This window comes from Tursiops truncatus, chromosome 16 (assembly GCF_011762595.2).
Source record: "Tursiops truncatus isolate mTurTru1 chromosome 16, mTurTru1.mat.Y, whole genome shotgun sequence".
NCBI classification, from domain to species: Eukaryota; Metazoa; Chordata; class Mammalia; order Artiodactyla; family Delphinidae; genus Tursiops; species Tursiops truncatus.
This window is the reverse complement of record NC_047049.1, coordinates 45,415,417-45,432,289: the sequence shown is the minus strand read 5'-3', so window position 1 is coordinate 45,432,289 and position 16,873 is coordinate 45,415,417. Positions and strand designations below refer to the sequence as shown.

The window sequence follows — 16,873 nt, the reverse complement described above, 5'->3', positions numbered from 1 at the left end:
CATAAGGACTCTACCATTGTACAAATAAATGTTTTTCAGTGTTGGTAATACTTACAACTAACTTAACCTATTCACATATACCAAGGCTTCACATCTTTAAAATTTCTGTGTCTTTAAGGATGGGAAACTGAAGGTTAGTGCTATCCAAGTAAATGTAGAGAGTATCAGTTAGACGTGGGCAATTTAAAAAGAGAAGATTTACTTATGTCCAGTGTTATCTTTTAAAAAGATCATATTTATAGATGATTTCTAAAAGTGAATGATCTAGCTCCTCCAGAAAAGTGTTCGTGGGAATATAAATGTTATCATGAAAAAAAAGACTTCCCTAGTGGCACAGTGGTTAAGAATCTGCCTGCCAATGCAGGCGACATGGTCCGGGAAGATCCCACATGCTGCAGAGCAACTAAGCTCGTGCGCCACAACTACTGAGCCTGTGCTCTAGAGCCTGCAAGCCACAATTACTGAAGCCCATGCGCCTAAAGCCCATGCTCTGCAACAAGAGAAGCCACTGCAATGAGAAGCCCACGCACCGCAACAAAGAGTAGCCCCTGCTTGCTGCAACTAGAGATAGCCCACGTGCAGCAACAAAGACCCAACGCAGCCAAAAATAAATAAATAAATATTTTAAAATGTTTAAAAAAAGGGAGCCTTTAAATGTGTGTTAATGTACGATAATGGTTAAATACATTTACTTTTCATATGCTTCTCTCCCAACTTTTCATATTTTTCTCTGCCATAACAAAATACCATGGACTGAGTGACTTAAATAATAGACATTAATTTTCTCACAGTTTTGGAGACTAGAAGTTCAAGATCAAGGTGTCAGCATGTTTGATTTCATTTGAGACCTCTCTCCTTGGCTTGCAGATGGTCACTTTCATGCTGTGCCCTCACATGATCTTTATTCTGTGGGTATGCACCCCTGATTTTTTTTGTATGCCCTAATCTCCTCTTCTTATTAGAATACTCGTTAGATTGGATTAGGGCACTCCCTGGCATCATTTTAACTTAATCACATCTCTATACATTCTGACCTACTGGGGTAAGGGCTTCAACATATGAATTGTGGGCGGGCCGGGGGGGACCCATACCTACTGCTTATATAAATGTCTTCTAGTATCAATGACCATGTGACAAATTCACATACACATCTGATGAAAAGCTAAATATAAATCTTCTTATTCTACCTGATATGCTGTGTAATAAAAACATCATGTGCTTGGAGACAACTGCTTTAAGGCAAGAGTTTAGAACAGCGAAAGCAAGCTCACAATTAAAAGGTACCTAATATAATAAAAGATATTCCTCAGTAATATCAGGTGAAAGAGAAATTATATCTGTTGATATATCAAAGAATAGTGTTTTTGGATAGTTTTAATGAGAAATTACTTAAAAGAAAAACGGAATCTGTGTGTAAGTTGAACTTTGGAAAATAGTGCCTTTACTCTTCAAACTTTTATGAGATTCCTTTGAGAACTTCAAACATTATAACCTAATAAATTATATATTAAAAAAACATGTTTAACAGTAAATTAGATTCTTGAGTACATCAGAATATGATAATAAATGTAATTATATTTGAAATATCTACTAAGTTTTAAGTGTACTAAAGTCTTTCTGGATTATTTAGTTATTTTACTAACAATATGAGAGGCAAGGCGGTTGAGCTGGGATAAGCAAAGCACCACAGAGAGCCCATTCCTGTGGTAAGACGCAGGGAAAAGATGTGAAGATGATATACTGAACACCACACATGCCAATCCAAGGGCAGTCCCAGTCTGCCTGCAATGGTACACCTAGTCTGTCATTCCCAGAAGTCTGTGTAGGGATTGGCCCATGGGTAGTCATGCAAAACCACAACCTCATTATCTTAATAATGAACTTCATGACCAAATCCTACTCATGGAAGTTAAACAATGGTTTTCAGAACTGGGTCAGTCTTCTTGGCTGTGAGAGGAACTAAAGAAGACATCAACTGTTTTGGTAAGGCCCTATCTATCTAGAGAATAGACTTAGAACACTATGACAGTTTATTTACTATGGTTAACAGTAGTAAAAATTTAAACTAACAATAGGTCTGGCTCATTTTTCTATTTCTGTAACACAATGAAAAAAAAAAGAAAATGGCTATAGGAGACAAAACTAAGCACAGAAAACCACAGATTCCATCATAAATATGTCAAATTACCAAATAAATAATATACATGTCAGTCTTACCTATACTAGAACAATAATGACTTGACTTTCATGGTTTATCTGTTTTAATCCTGATAAGCACACCTTGTAGAGAAAAATGTCATTGGGCAGGTCTGATAAAAACTTTCAGGGTTCATTCATTTCTATATGGTTTTACAATGATAATGTTCCAAAGCAACTAAATGTACTTGATGAGATAAATGCATGTGTGGGGCCTAATATCAAGCAACAGTCTATCTGGCATCAGTAATCAAACAATTACGAAATGGAAAGTACATCCTGTACAAGCTGACAGACACATTAAATCAGGAGAGCTGTGGGCAGACGTACTGACACTGCAAGAATTACCAGAAAACATTAATTTCAGCATTAATAAAATGGCAGTAAATAGATGACAGCTGCCAGATGAACTAAGAAATAAGGTTACTGGCCTTGTTAAGCTCGCGTCTGATTTTCTCAGGCACAAACTGGTCGAGGTAGCGTCTGAAGTGAAGGGCGTCGATGGCGACGATTTCAGTGCCGCGCCGCTGCCAGTCGTCCCTGGGGCAGGACAGATGGGGGAAAATGAGGAATGGGGAAAGGCACTCATAAAATAAAACCCTCACGAGGGTCAGGTTTCTGAGACTTTGGCAGGGTTAATACATTACAAACAAACCAGTGGGTATATATCTCAGCAAATCAGGAGGGTAGAAAAACACCATTTTAATTTTAAATTCCAAGAGATACATATTGTGGACTGCCAGGCATTAAACAGTAAAATGAAAAAATAGTACGTATTATAAACAGACACATGATTAACAATGAGTCTTCGAGGTTAAAAGATTTTGGGGGCAAACGAAAGGAATTTAGTTCTTTGTTTTCCTTCAATACTAAAGACATGGCGTTTGTATCTCAACAAGAGCTCATTCCTCCTTTGTTCTGAAAGAACTGCTCTAAGTATTGAGTTTGTAACATCACCATTTATTGTCCAAGAACGAATCCCAAGAAGTCAAGTTTTGTAAAAAAAAATGTGTAATAATTCAGTACAAAATTCTACCTACTGTGCTCAGTTGCTGACTGGGCAAAACTATTTTTAAAAAGGCAAAGAAATCAAAGCAGACGATAACAATTTGCCCAAGGAGACAGGAAAAACTGGCTGAGATGGTGATTCTGGAAATGTGAAATTCCAAATTCCAAATATTTCATCTCTTTATAAACATGCATATACTGATATGGCAGTCAACTTTTCACACTGAAGAATACCCACAGAAACCTTCATGTTAGTCTGTAAATAATTATCAGGAATTAAACATTCACATAGATAATTGTTGCAACCACATATTTTAACCAAAACAAAGGGAAAGAGACTAGGGACTGGGCTTGAGATATTACAAAGATAAGGCTGTATGGCTACATGGGCAATAGCTGATTCTTTCTGCCACAATGGCTCTTTTGCATTGAAACACACATACATAGGCCACACACATTTTCTGTAAAAATTTACCTCTGGTAAAGCAACTTACTCGGAAAGCAAAAATGTCAAAGTGTAAAAATATATTTCAGTAAGAACTAGGAGACTGCAGCAGCAAAATTCAACATAGGTTCTGCTATCAACTGTTTGTGGCATCAGGCAAATTGTCCCAGCATAGGTTTCCCCCACTTAACCTAATCTCACAGAAAAGGTAAGGATAACTAAATAAGCTGTTTAAAGGCTTTAAGCTCTAATTAGTTCGACCTTGGAAGTTAATCTCCATTGGCTGCTTATAATTAGCAGCTGAGCTGTGCCTTTCTTCTTCTTGGTTTAGACATTTGCCTTTTCTCTGTTGTTCCCTTTGGTATATGGAGATGGTGATAGTGTTTTAACTACTAACGAAACTGTACTATTGAATTTAAGAAGAAAATTATATTTCTGAAATAAGAATAGATGGGAGACAGACTGTACCAGGGTCAAACCCACATTCCTTAGCTTTTGGTCATGAGATGCTAACGTCAGAAATGAACTCACCTTTCACTCCTGTCTTCATGGCTCCGGGCCCAACGGTATGTTTCGGCATAGCCTGTGTATTCACTGTACTGTTCAGTACCTGAAACAAATAATCTGCCACTATTATTTTTGAGAAAAAAATTTCTTTTTTCTTTTTGAATTTTATTTACTTTATACAGCAGGTTATTAGTTATCTGTTTTATACATCTTAGTGTATGTATGTCAATCCCAATCTCCCAATTCATCCCACCACCACTGCCCCCAGAAAAAAATTTCTTAAGAACTGCACCTTCTAAAGGGTCTCTGTTAAGAAACAAACAAATAAAAAACCCCGCTGGTCTTAATGACTTGTTATTACTTCCCATAAAGAAAAAAATGATGCCTTCAAATGCCACCGCAATTATCATACAGTGAATGAATGTCCCAATCAACAAAGAAAACAAAATGTCTGTCATACTCATTTTTTTCTTTTATGAGGAGTACATAAAGATTGTGTTTTATAAAAGTCCACTGTTGGGCTTCCCTGGTGGCGCAGTGGTTGAGAGTCTGCCTGCCGATGCAGGGGACACGGGTTCGTGCCCTGGTCCGGGAAGATCCCACATGCCGCGGAGAGGCTGGGCCTGTGAGCCATGGCCGCTGAGCCTGCGCGTCCGGAGCCTGTGCTCCGCAACGGGAGAGGCCACAACAGTGAGAGGCCCGCGTACCGCAAAAAAAAAAAAAAAAAAAAAGTCCACTGTCTTGAATGTCAGTGATCAGATGGTTTTTTATTTGTGTTGTTGAAAAAATAAATTTTACATAAAAACATTCCCTAAGAAAAGTATCAATAAAATTAAATTTAGGATTTGCCTATCAACAGGCAAGGTACCTCAAAGAACTTTGTAAAACTAGGATATTATGCCTGAGAAGACAGGGAGGGAAAAAAGCATAATTAACATTCATCTGATGAGAAGATGTACCAAGCTTGGCATATAACACAGATTTCTAGTTCACTGGACCTGAATATATCAAAAGGGATGGTGTCTATTTAACTAAGTAAATAAGCTCATTCCAACTCCTATGGTCAACTCAATAATTACTTGACCTGATAAGAATCAACAAAACAGTAAAATTAAAAGCTGAAAACTTGAGCAAGATTATACTTTTCACATATTAAAAAAAAAATAGAAACAAGACAACATTGAGAACTAAGATTAATGATATTTTTAGTACAGTTGACTCTCAAACAAATGGGTTTGAACCGCACGGGTTCCCTTACACTGTAGATTTTTTTCAATAGTAAATACTACAGTACTAGACAATCTGCAGTTGGTTGAATCCACAGAGGTGGTCCCCACAGATGAAGGAAATGTGTATTCAAAGGGCTGACTGAAGTTATATACGCATATAAGTTATATGTGAATTTTACGGTACTACTTTTCTCTTCAAAAGATACACTTCAGTGGGATTCCTACCAAAATGAATAAACTGAATCTAGTTATGAAAAAAACACTGGGCAACCCCCCCCCCCCCAAAGAGAGATTCTACTAAGTAACTGGCTTCAATGTTTTAAAAATATCAAGGTGAACAAACACAAGTTTGAGAAACTGTCCCAGTTTAAAGGATACATGACAAGTCTATTCAAGGTCTGATCCTGGATTGGACTGTAGACTGGGTGGGGGGAAAAGCTACAAAAGATATAATTAGGATAATTGATAGAATATTGACTAGGGATTAGCTAATAGTATTTTATCAATGCTAAATTTCCCATTTATTTATTTATGTATTTATTTGTGGTATGCAGGCCTCTCACTGTTGTGGCCTCTCCTGTTGCGAAGCACAGGCTCTGGACGCGCAGGCTCAGCGGCCATGGCTCACGGGCCCTGCCGCGCCGCGGCATGTGGAATCTTCCCAGACCAGGGCACGAACCCGTGTTCCCTGCATCGGCAGGCAGACTCTCAACCACTGTGCCACCGGGGAAGCCCAAATTTCCTAATTTTGATTAATTATGCTGTGCTAATGTAAGAGAATGTCCTAGTTCTTAGGAAATATACAATAAAATATTTGGGGTAAAAGGGCAGAATGTCTCCAATATACTCCTAGCTCAGGAAAAGAAAATAGAGAAAGAATGATGTAGCAGTTGGGGCAGAAATGTAAACTGGTGAATCTGGGTGAAAATTATATGGAAATTCCTTGTATTATTCTTACAACTTTTCTGTAGATCTGAAAATTTTCATACATATACAAATATAAACATAGATATACAATATAAGTAAATATTAAAGCTATAAAAAATACTATTCTATTTTTATAAATGATTAAAATATTCCATAATAAAAACTTAAAAGATTTAAACTCAATACTAGAGTTTCTAGTCTATTACTGAGCACACTGTTTCTTAAAAATAATTTTTCAAAATTTTAAATAATTTACAGTTCAATTACTATAAATTCACCTAGTATTTGGGGTAAGACAGCCTGCTACAAATCAAGAAAATAACTACAAAATTAATGTTGTTTCTGTCAGGCTTCCTTGATACTGTAAGTAGAGTTGGTTGTTCCTTCTTTGTGCTCCGCGGTACTCTGCATACAGCATCAGCAGAACAATTAACATATTAAATTGCAATCTGCAAATCAATTATATTTCTACACAGTATCAACGAGCAGTCAAAAACTGAAATTTTAAAACTACATTTACAATAACAAAAAATATGAAATACTTAGAGGTAAGTCTGAGAAAATGTAAAAGAAGTATACAATAAAAAGTATGTAATATGACTGAGAGAAATTAAATAAGACCTAAATAAACATAAAGATATCTCATTCATGTGTCAAAGACTAAATATTGTTAAGAAGTCAAGTTTTCCCACATACAGATGGCCAATAGGCACACGAAAAGATGCTCAACATTGCTAATTATAAGAGAAATGCAAATCAAAACTACAATGAGGTACCACCTCACAATGGTCAGAATGGCCATCATTAAAATGTCTACAAATAACAAATGCTGCAGAGGGTGTGGAAAAAAGGGAACCCTCTAACACTGTTGGTGGGAATGTAAATTGGTGCAGCCACTATGGAGAACAATATGGAAGTTCCTCAAAAAAATAAAAATAGAGTTGCCAGATGATCTAGCAATCCCATTCCTGGGCATATACCGAGACAAAACTATAATTCAAAACGATGTATGCACCCCTATGTTCATAGCAGCACTATTTACAATAGCCAAGACATGAAAACAACCAAAATGTCCATTGACAGATGAATGGATAAAGAAGATGTGGTATGTATATATAGTCCATATATATATAATATATATATATATATTATATATATATATATATAATATATATATATATAGTCAGCCATCAAAAAGAATGATAAAATGCCATTTGCAGCAACATGGATGGACCTAGAGATTATCATACTAAGTGAAGTAAGTCAGAGAAAGACAAATACCATATGATATCACGTATATGTGGAATCTAAAGTATGACACAAATCTACAAAACTACAGACTACAAAACAGAAACAGACTCTATGGAGAACAGACTGTAGTTGTCAAGGGGAAGGGAGGGTAGGAGAGGGAAGGAGAGGGAGTTTGGGATTAGCAGAGGCAAACTATTATATGTAGGATGGATAAACAACAAGGTCCTATTGTATAGCACAGGGAAATATATTCAATATCCTCTGACAAACTATAATGGAAAAGAATATGAAAATATGTGTATATGTGTGTGTGTGTGTGTGTGTGTGTGTGTATAATTGAGTCACTTTGCCATACAGAAGAAATACAACATTGTAAATCAACTATACTTCAATAAAATTTTTTTAAAAGTCATCTTCCCAAATTGATCTATAGATTCAGAACAATCTTAATTAAAATTCAGCAACCTTTTTTGTAGATATTAACAAACTCATTCTAAAATTCAACAAACAACTCTGAAGAAGAACAAAGTTAGAGGACTCACGCTGCCTGATTTCAAGAATTATTATAAAGCTACAGTAATCAAACCAGAAAGAACCAAAAAAAACAAAAACCCAAATTAATAAATTGGACTTCAAAATTAGAAAGTTCTGTTTTTCAAGTCATTGTTAAGATAATGAAAAGACATACTTCATATGTCTGATAAAAGACTTACCTAAAATATATAAAGCACTTCCAAACTCAAGAATAAAAAAACAAACAACCCAATTAAAACATAGGCAAAAAGATGGCTTCAGGAGCATAGCCATATGTCAAAACTTACCTAACTGCACACTTTAAATATATATGGTTTGTTGTATGTCAATTATACCTCAATAATCTGACTCCTTCACTAGACTGACAGCTTCTCAAGGGCAGGGGTTATATATTATTAACATGTGTGCCTACATCAGCATCTTGTAATGCAAAAATATAGAAGCAGTTGAGTAAGTACTTGCTGCATAAACATAATTAAGGACCGAAACAGGAAGAACACTGAGGTTAAAATAAGGAGTCCAGAAATACTTAATCTGGACTAAGTATTATATAATTGACATATTAAAAAATTCATTTACAAAGACAGTGTGGCATGGCAAAAAGAGCACCACACTGAGATTAAGAGTCACGAGGAACCCAAAGTGAATCCTAAAGTAACCAAATCTCATTGGACTTCATCTCAATGTCTAAAAATTAGGCTTGTCAATAATTCTTATATTGCTTACCCCATAGAATAGCTTAGAAAACCAAATAAGACGAGTTTAAAATCCTTCAATACCATACACAGGTTGGTATTGGTGTCATCAGACTTAACTTTGTAAGGGAGTAGAGAAACCAAAGATATATGACTCTATTTATGTGGGGTTTAAAAGACACGTGGTCTACTGGCCTGACTGGGAATAAAGACAGCCGGGAATAGTCCTGTTCTTTTGCTTTTTGCCCTGTGGTGGACAAGCCTCATTTTCCCTGTTTATTATTATTATTAATAATAATAACGCCTACTCTGATCTCTTAATTATGAAAATAACCACCTCTTCTGTCTTTTGCAAAGTGGTTGAAAAATATAAAATATCAATGATCAACTTCTATTTCAAATTAGGATGGTTTTTGTCTTCTTTCCTAACAGAAACAAGGTTAGGTTTATTTCCTTCAGGTTTGGGAAATCAAAAATGCACATACAGATGCTTTTGCTCTAAAATTAAATCCTGAGTTTTCTAAGTAAACATCTTTCAAAATTATGTTGTTTGTTCTGAAAAACAAATGCCCTTAGCTCGCTTTAAATTTAAATTTACTGATAAACTTTTCTAAAAATGCAAAAGGTGAACAGTGGTAACAGCAAAAAAGAGAAGACAAAGACCTTTGTGATAGCTCTCTCTAGGGATATAGCCTTAAGACTTCATACTCAAAGACAAACCTTCACCTAAGTTAAAAACTTTTAAGGAACCCATTTAAATCTTTTCAAGAGCTCATTACAACCTTATGTATGAGTTCTTAGACTTTATAGTAGTAAGAAAAATTCTTATTTTCTTTTACTAGTAATGAAAGTTTATGATGAACACAGCAAAAAATATTTGGAGATTAAAGAAATTCTACTTACTAATGGGTTATGCCATTAGAAAGAAGATTTATACAAAGAACCTAGGGGTAAGACAGGAATAAAGACACAGACCTACTATAGGATGGACTTGAGGATATGGGGAGGGGGAAGGGTAAGCTGTGACAAAGTGAGAGAGTGGCATGGACATATATACACTACCAAACGTAAAATAGATAGCTAGTGGGAAGCAGCCGCATAGCACAGGGAGATCAGCTCAGCTCCTTGTTACCACCTAGAGGGGTGGGATAGGGAGGGTGGGAGGCAGGGAGATGCAAGAGGGAAGAGATATGGGGACATATGTATATGTATAACTGATTTACTTTGTTATAAAGCAGAAACTAACACACCATTGTAAAGCAATTATACTCCAATAAAGATGTAAAAAAAAAAAAAAACAACCATCTACCCCACTTTTATTAGCATCATTAAAACAGTGGTGATTATGCACCAGAAAAAAACACTCTGGCCTTTCATTCCCATGATTAATAAAAATTAAGAAAAGCCAAACTCCAACTTTATTTGGATCTTTCCCAATGAGCTGGTGTCATTTAGTAAGCACTGGGCTGTTTTTGTAGTGATGGGCTCCTCTAGTGTTGTTAACTCTATGAAAGGTACCAGTACTACAAGCAATGGTGTCTGCTTTTGTCTTTTCTCTCAGTTCTGCTGACACTCACGAAAGATTTAAGGACCTGTGGTGTTTGGGACAATTTGATTCACTAGAGGGCAGGTTTTATATTAAATGTGTCAACATTCTGCTCAGTGTAAGTTTCATGTCTAGGCATCTGCTTTATGTTCTCACCACACAGAAACAACAAAATAATCTCCCAGCAGCACAGTAACACCTTTTAGTATTGAAGCTTTTACTGGACGTTGTGAAGGAACACAAGAGAGGGGAAAAAAGGGGAAGATTGGAGTTTTAATTCTTTTCCTCAATCTATACTTACTGAAAGGTTTTAACTCATGCCTGCTCCAGGGAGGATCACAGCAAGTAGAGGGATAACACTGTTTGGATAAAAGTATTTGCCTGTTTGCATGACCTGTTTCATATTCATTTAAAAGTCTGATACCAACCAGATGCCCCACAATGATGATAAATTTAATTTATTTCCAATTTCTCAAACTCTTCTACAGATTCAGGCAGCACAGTCACAGCCATTAGCTCACTGAGCCTGGTTGAATCATTGAAGGAATGGAATTGATCAGGCAGATAGACTGCAGTGCATAGTTAAGAGTCTCCTAAGAAGGGAGATGGCAGAAATCCAACATCAAATAGATGATGAAATGGCCATTTCCATTAAGGGAACATCACATCACAGATATTAATTAGGAGGCACTATAATAGAGTTAAGTGGATATGGGGAAAAAATGCTGAGTTAAAGTCACCCCGGGTGTCCTTAGCCTGAGGTAATTACAGGTGTGAAGGTGAGTCATGGATCTGCAATTTTCCATCTATTTTACAATGGCTGCAGGTAAGTTAGAGACCAGATATAACTCCAGAGTGATGATGCTTTTTTAGATTGGGGACAAACTATCCTTAAAAAAGAAAAGAAGTCTAATGTTTTCCTTTTACTATTCCCAAGGAAATTACATCCTTTATTTACAGAAACATTAATGGGAGATGGCAAGGGACTACTTCCCTAGTACAACAGAAGTGAAGCAAATGAAACAAATTAGCTTTGAGTTAAAATGCCCTGCATTCTACCAACTATTTTATTTCAAGAATGTAAATTCATCCTAAAAAATTGATGGGAGGGCTTCCCTGGTGGCGCAGTGGTTGAGAGTCCGCCTGCCGATGCAGGGGACACGGGTTTGTGCCCCGGTCCGGGAAGATCCCACATGCCGCGGAGCGGCTGGGCCTGTGAGCCATGGCCGCTGAGCCTGCACGTCCGCAGCCTGTGCTCCGCAACGGGAGAGGCCACAGCAGTGAGAAGCCCGCGTACCAAAAAAAAAAAAAAAAAAAAAAAAAAAATTGATGGTATATTTTGTTCTCAGTCTTCAATTCAAATCTAGCTTAACTGCTAAAAATTAAAACTCTTTTAAAGTATTATTTGATACACCCAAATGCTGGAGATGGTCACATTCCAGACCTTCAGTGCTCTCTAAAACAGTCTGAGATCAATATTCAAAGTATTCATTTGCCCAACAATGGATTTATGACAGTTTAATTTTTTTGTTCTATAATTCCTTACACTCTTTTCTCCCCTAACAACTTCTAACTACACCCTTCTTATCTGCATACATAATAAACAACAAATGCAGATAGACAACCAATATGTGAGTTGAGACAATGCTGAGAATAAAAGGGTTTTTTATCTTTCTATTTCAGTACAGTTTGGATTACAACCTCAGAATTCTGGATGAAATACTTCAGGTTATTAACTTCAAATAGCTGCAGTTCTATCAAAGAAGAAATTCCTTTGCTGAAGTTCTTAACTTCCTACATAAACTCAAACAACAATTTTTACTTTTTGTCTTATCAAAACAGAAGAATCAAAAGGATATTATAAGAAATAATACAGGGTTATCTAAAAGATGTGGAATAACTCCTTGAAAGCCCTTTTATCCACAAGCACTTATAAAAGTTATGGACACATCAACAAAAACAATGGAGTAAAAATCTCAGAGAACTGTTTCCTCCATAAAAATAATAAGAACACTGGCAAAACTTGTAAGAATCATCTTTTTCTGAACTGTGGGAATTAACCAAAGGCTTGCAGCAGTCTGAGGAGTGTTTATTAAAGAAAAATTGGCTGAATATTGGTAAAAACAGTGAGTTGTATGGTGTTTTAACTTGCCCTGTTCCTATTCCACTTTCCCAAGCTCCGTAGTAGCCTTAGAAACCAACAGCCTGTAATCAAAGCAGCCTGGTTGCCACCGGAGGGGGCAGAGAAGGGTTGAAGCTCCTTCAAAGCCCCATTCTCAGAGAACTGTAATCATCTGACCTGTCTGGTAGTTCCCTGGAAGACCTCACTCACAAGGCTGTCTTTATTTGACCAGACTTGGACTTTGTCCAGGGTGAAAAGCCTAATTCCCAGGGGTGTTTGTTGAAAACAATTATAGTCAATTGTTTAACAGTGTAGCTGCCTGAGGCATTAGATTACAGTTGGGGTAAATAGGCTAACCAAAAAGCTTCAGAGGAAAAGCTAAGGAATGAGAAGTACTTACGGGACTTTGAAAAGTATCCTCGGGAATCTAGACGTCTACACACATGCCCATAGCTGTACACAGGCTCAAGAAAGACCTGAGAAGGTCCTAACCTCTCCCCTCACTCTGATCTTGAGGCTCTGTGTAAGCAGGAAGGAAGTCTCAACTGCCTGGTGGAGTGTTGAAGGTAAGCCCCAACATATACACAGAGCCCTTTGGCAAAGACTGACTTACTGGCTCTAGGCATTTAAGAAAATCTCTGTCCAATCATTAGGTAACTACTAATCTAACCAAGCAGAGACTTTAGTGGCTACACATGAAAAAGAATAGTCTTCACAGAACTAGATTAGGAAAGTCACTAAACAAACATCAACAAAAACATACTCTGGGAAAAGGAGAAAATCTGATTTCAAGAGTTGCCCCATTTAAAATGTCCAGTTTTCAACAAAAAAATTGAGACATGCAAAGAAATGAGAAAGTAGGGTCCATACTCAGAGAAAGAAAGTATTCATTAGTAACTGACCCACCCTGAGGAACCCTGATGTTGGACTTACTAAACAGAAACTTTAAGTCAGCTGTTTTACATCCATTAAAAAAAACTAAAGGAAATTATGTCTAAAGAACTAAATGAAAATATGAGAATAATGCCTCACAAATAGAGAATCTCAATAGAGATAAAAATTATTTTTAAAAAGAATCAAATAGAAATTCTATAGTTGAAAAGCATAATAACTGGAATAAAAATTTCACTGAGGGGATTAAAAAGCAGATTAGAGCAGACAGAAGAATCAGTGAACCTGACAATAGGTCAGTAGAAATTATCCAGTCTGAGAAACAAAAAGAATGAAGAAAAATGAACAGAGCTTCAGAGACCAATGGACATCACCAAATGTACCAACACATGCATAACAGGAGTCTCAGAAGGAGAGAAGAGAAAGGGACAGAAAGAATACTTGAAGAAATAATGGCCAAAAATTTACCAAATGTATCTAAACATTCAAGACATTCAATGAACCCAAACAGGATAAAGTTAAAGAGATCCACACCTATACACATCATAAACAGTTGAAAGACAAAGAGGGAATCCTGAAAGCAAAACATAAGGGACAAAATTTAGATGCTCTCCTGAAGGTTGCCTACAAATGTATCTGAGATGTGTGGTCTCAGTCTTAATTCTGTCATGTACCTCTTTGGACATAAATTAGTTGAGTTATACATTTGATAAAACTAACAGAGGATGGTTTTCATCCCACTGTAATCTTTGAAAATAACTATCAACCAAATTCTCCTACACTTAGCCTGTTAGTCTCCTGTACTAATCTCAAAGTGGCAATAGATTCAAAGAGGAAATAAGAAATCCTCCTTTGCAGAAAGAAAAAACATCAGCAATTGATGGCTGATTACGGCTTTTATATGGGAATTTTTTTTTTTTTTGGTGGGGGGGTATATGTTCTTTTAGGTACCTGAATAAAAGGCTTAACTTCCCTACAGTGGCTGATTAAGAGTTTCTTAAGAGTTATGAGTTAATCATCAATTTTTTGGGGTAGCTTATACACAAGAAAATACTGTGACATAGTGATATTGTAATCTAAAGAAACTTAAAGGAAAAAAATGTAAATCTTGATTAATAGGCCTAAAGTATAAATTTGACTATGTTTCCTTCTCTCCTTCACCCATAATAACTTAAATCAAAGAGAGGCACTATGATAATCACACTTTTTCTCTTAGGATTAGAAATTAGAATAAACATAAGGCTACTGATTTATTTCCCTTCTATAAAGCTCACTGTTGTACTGACTCTCTCCAAACACTGTAACTGTTTTTTATACTTACATAGTGTGTTCATACTGAAGTACAACAAATCACTTTGGAAATATAATGGAAGAATAATAATAGGATACATGCTCAAAGACATATCACTATCTTCTTTTTAAGGACACCATATCATAAAATTTCAAACTGGAGAGTAGTTTAATCATTTTTACCCTTGTTCCTCAGATAAAGATACCAAGAAAGAAAAAGTGGGGATAAAATGTCTTACTCAAGAGTATGAAAATGAAACTGTAACAATTTAATAAGAACAGTATAAATTAATGAATTAAAATATTAGGACTAATGCCCACGGTAGAGAAAAGCTACTATCTGAGTGGCCTCTCGTCTTCATGATAGATCATCACAGATGGGGAACACTACCCCATTGTCCAGACTTCTCAAAACTAACCTGTGATGATAAGACATTCATTGTGATCCAGCACCTCAGTGAAGAGCCGTGAAACAATCAACTCAGGGTTGATTAAAAAGCGGATTTCTTCTTGTACAAGTCCTGCACTGGTTACACCACCTCCAACAAAACGGTTTGCAAAATCCACCTATTTGGGAAAATGTGGCATGTTAAATGACAATTTAAAATATCTACATATATGATAAAGAAGTACACTCCCTCTAAGCTCTGATCTTCCTTTCCTTTCCCACATAAATCAATCCCCAAATTAGTAATCTTCCCGGGGAGAACAGATTGTGGTTGACTGCACCCTTTCCACCTCACTGCAGTTAACATCTCTGAATATTTCTTTGGATTCCAAAATGTTAGAAGGAACATGGAAAATAGAGCTTTTAGGCAAAAGCCTCAATGTAATTTATGGACTCTTGTTTATAAACCTTACCTGTGCTCCAAGGGCCACAAATCAAGGGAGGTTTTTATCTGGAAAGGTTTCAAGATCATTTCTCCACCACTCTCTACTCAATTTCCATTTATGTACTTCATATGACTTTAATATAATTATACAGGCATACCTCATTTTACTGCACTTTGCTTTATTGCACTTCACAGATATTGCATTTTTTACAAATTGAATGTTAATGGCAACCCTGCATCTAGCAAGGCTATTGGTGCCATTTTTCCAATAGCATTTTCTCACTTTGTGTCTCTGTGTCATATTTTGGTAATTCTTGGCGATATTTCAAACCCTCCACCAGCAAAAAAAATTATGACCTGAAGGCTCAGATGATGGTTGGCATTTTTTTTTTAGCAATAAAGTACTTTTTAATTAAGGCATGTACATTTTCTTAGACATAATGCTATTGGACACTTAAAAGACTACAGTATAGTATAAACGTAACTTTTATATGCACTGGGAAACCAAAAAAATTCATGTGACTCACTTTTTTGCAATGGTCTGGAAACGAACACATAGTATCTCCAAAATATAGCCTGTACCTTTCTTATATAATATGGAAATCAAACACTTGTCCTTAAAGGTTTGAAAAGTTTAGGATTTAACCTTTTCGGTAACTTTTTTCTTTTGTGAAAGAATAAAAGGATGAAAATTTCTTCCTTCTAAATTCAATTGCAAACCCCAAACTGCAAAAACATTACAAACTTTTTAAGAAAAATACACCTAAGGGGAAGAAAAATGAAGACCAAAAAAAATCTAGTTTAACAACAAAGATTCAATAAATTAATATTTCCAATTTAGTTTAAAACTATATGTAAGTTTTCTATGGAGTACTATGATGGCATCCCCAAGCTCCTACTGATAAAGGTGAGTTACACAATCCTCAAGAGAAAGCAAACTCAACTTGCCAGAATTATTTGTTTGTCTTAAACTTACTATGCACTCCAATGTGTCCAACGGTATGCTAGGCTCTATGGGGCAATATGTAAGAAATAGTTTCTGACTTTGTCTTAGATTTTTCTATTTGGGGAGTTAGATTACACACATACACACAACTTGTGTACACATACAGTCATACACAACCCCTCCCGCCCCCTACCAGAATTTAGTAAGTAACGTAAGAGAGGCTTCTATACTATTTAGGAAAAACACAATCCTGTGTCTCTTCTTTACTCTCACACTACTGCCACACTCTCGACACTTCTGACACCAGATGTGTGGATTTTCCACACATCAAGCAATTCTGCAATACCGGCTAGGTGTCCTACAATCCAGTTCAGTTCTGACACTGTCTACCTGGAGGTTAGTGAAAAATCCCACAGGCTAAGGATTCAGTCCTACAAGACTGCCCCAGTTCAG

At 36.3% G+C, this 16,873-nt stretch overlaps 1 protein-coding gene across 5 annotated transcripts in view; it reads right to left on the bottom strand.

The window, feature by feature from the left end:
* The window catches only part of PARG (poly(ADP-ribose) glycohydrolase), a 113,180-nt gene that overhangs the window by 17,982 nt on the left and 78,325 nt on the right, over window positions 1–16,873 (bottom strand). For all 5 annotated transcript variants that reach the window (XM_033841668.2, XM_019929484.3, XM_019929407.3 and 2 more), the window contains 3 exons: window positions 15,061–15,208; window positions 4,181–4,259; window positions 2,628–2,736 (listed from right to left, as the gene is read on the bottom strand). In XM_033841668.2, coding sequence (XP_033697559.1) covers window positions 2,628–2,736; window positions 4,181–4,259; window positions 15,061–15,208 — 336 coding nt within the window. The remainder of the gene's footprint in view (window positions 1–2,627; window positions 2,737–4,180; window positions 4,260–15,060; window positions 15,209–16,873) is intronic.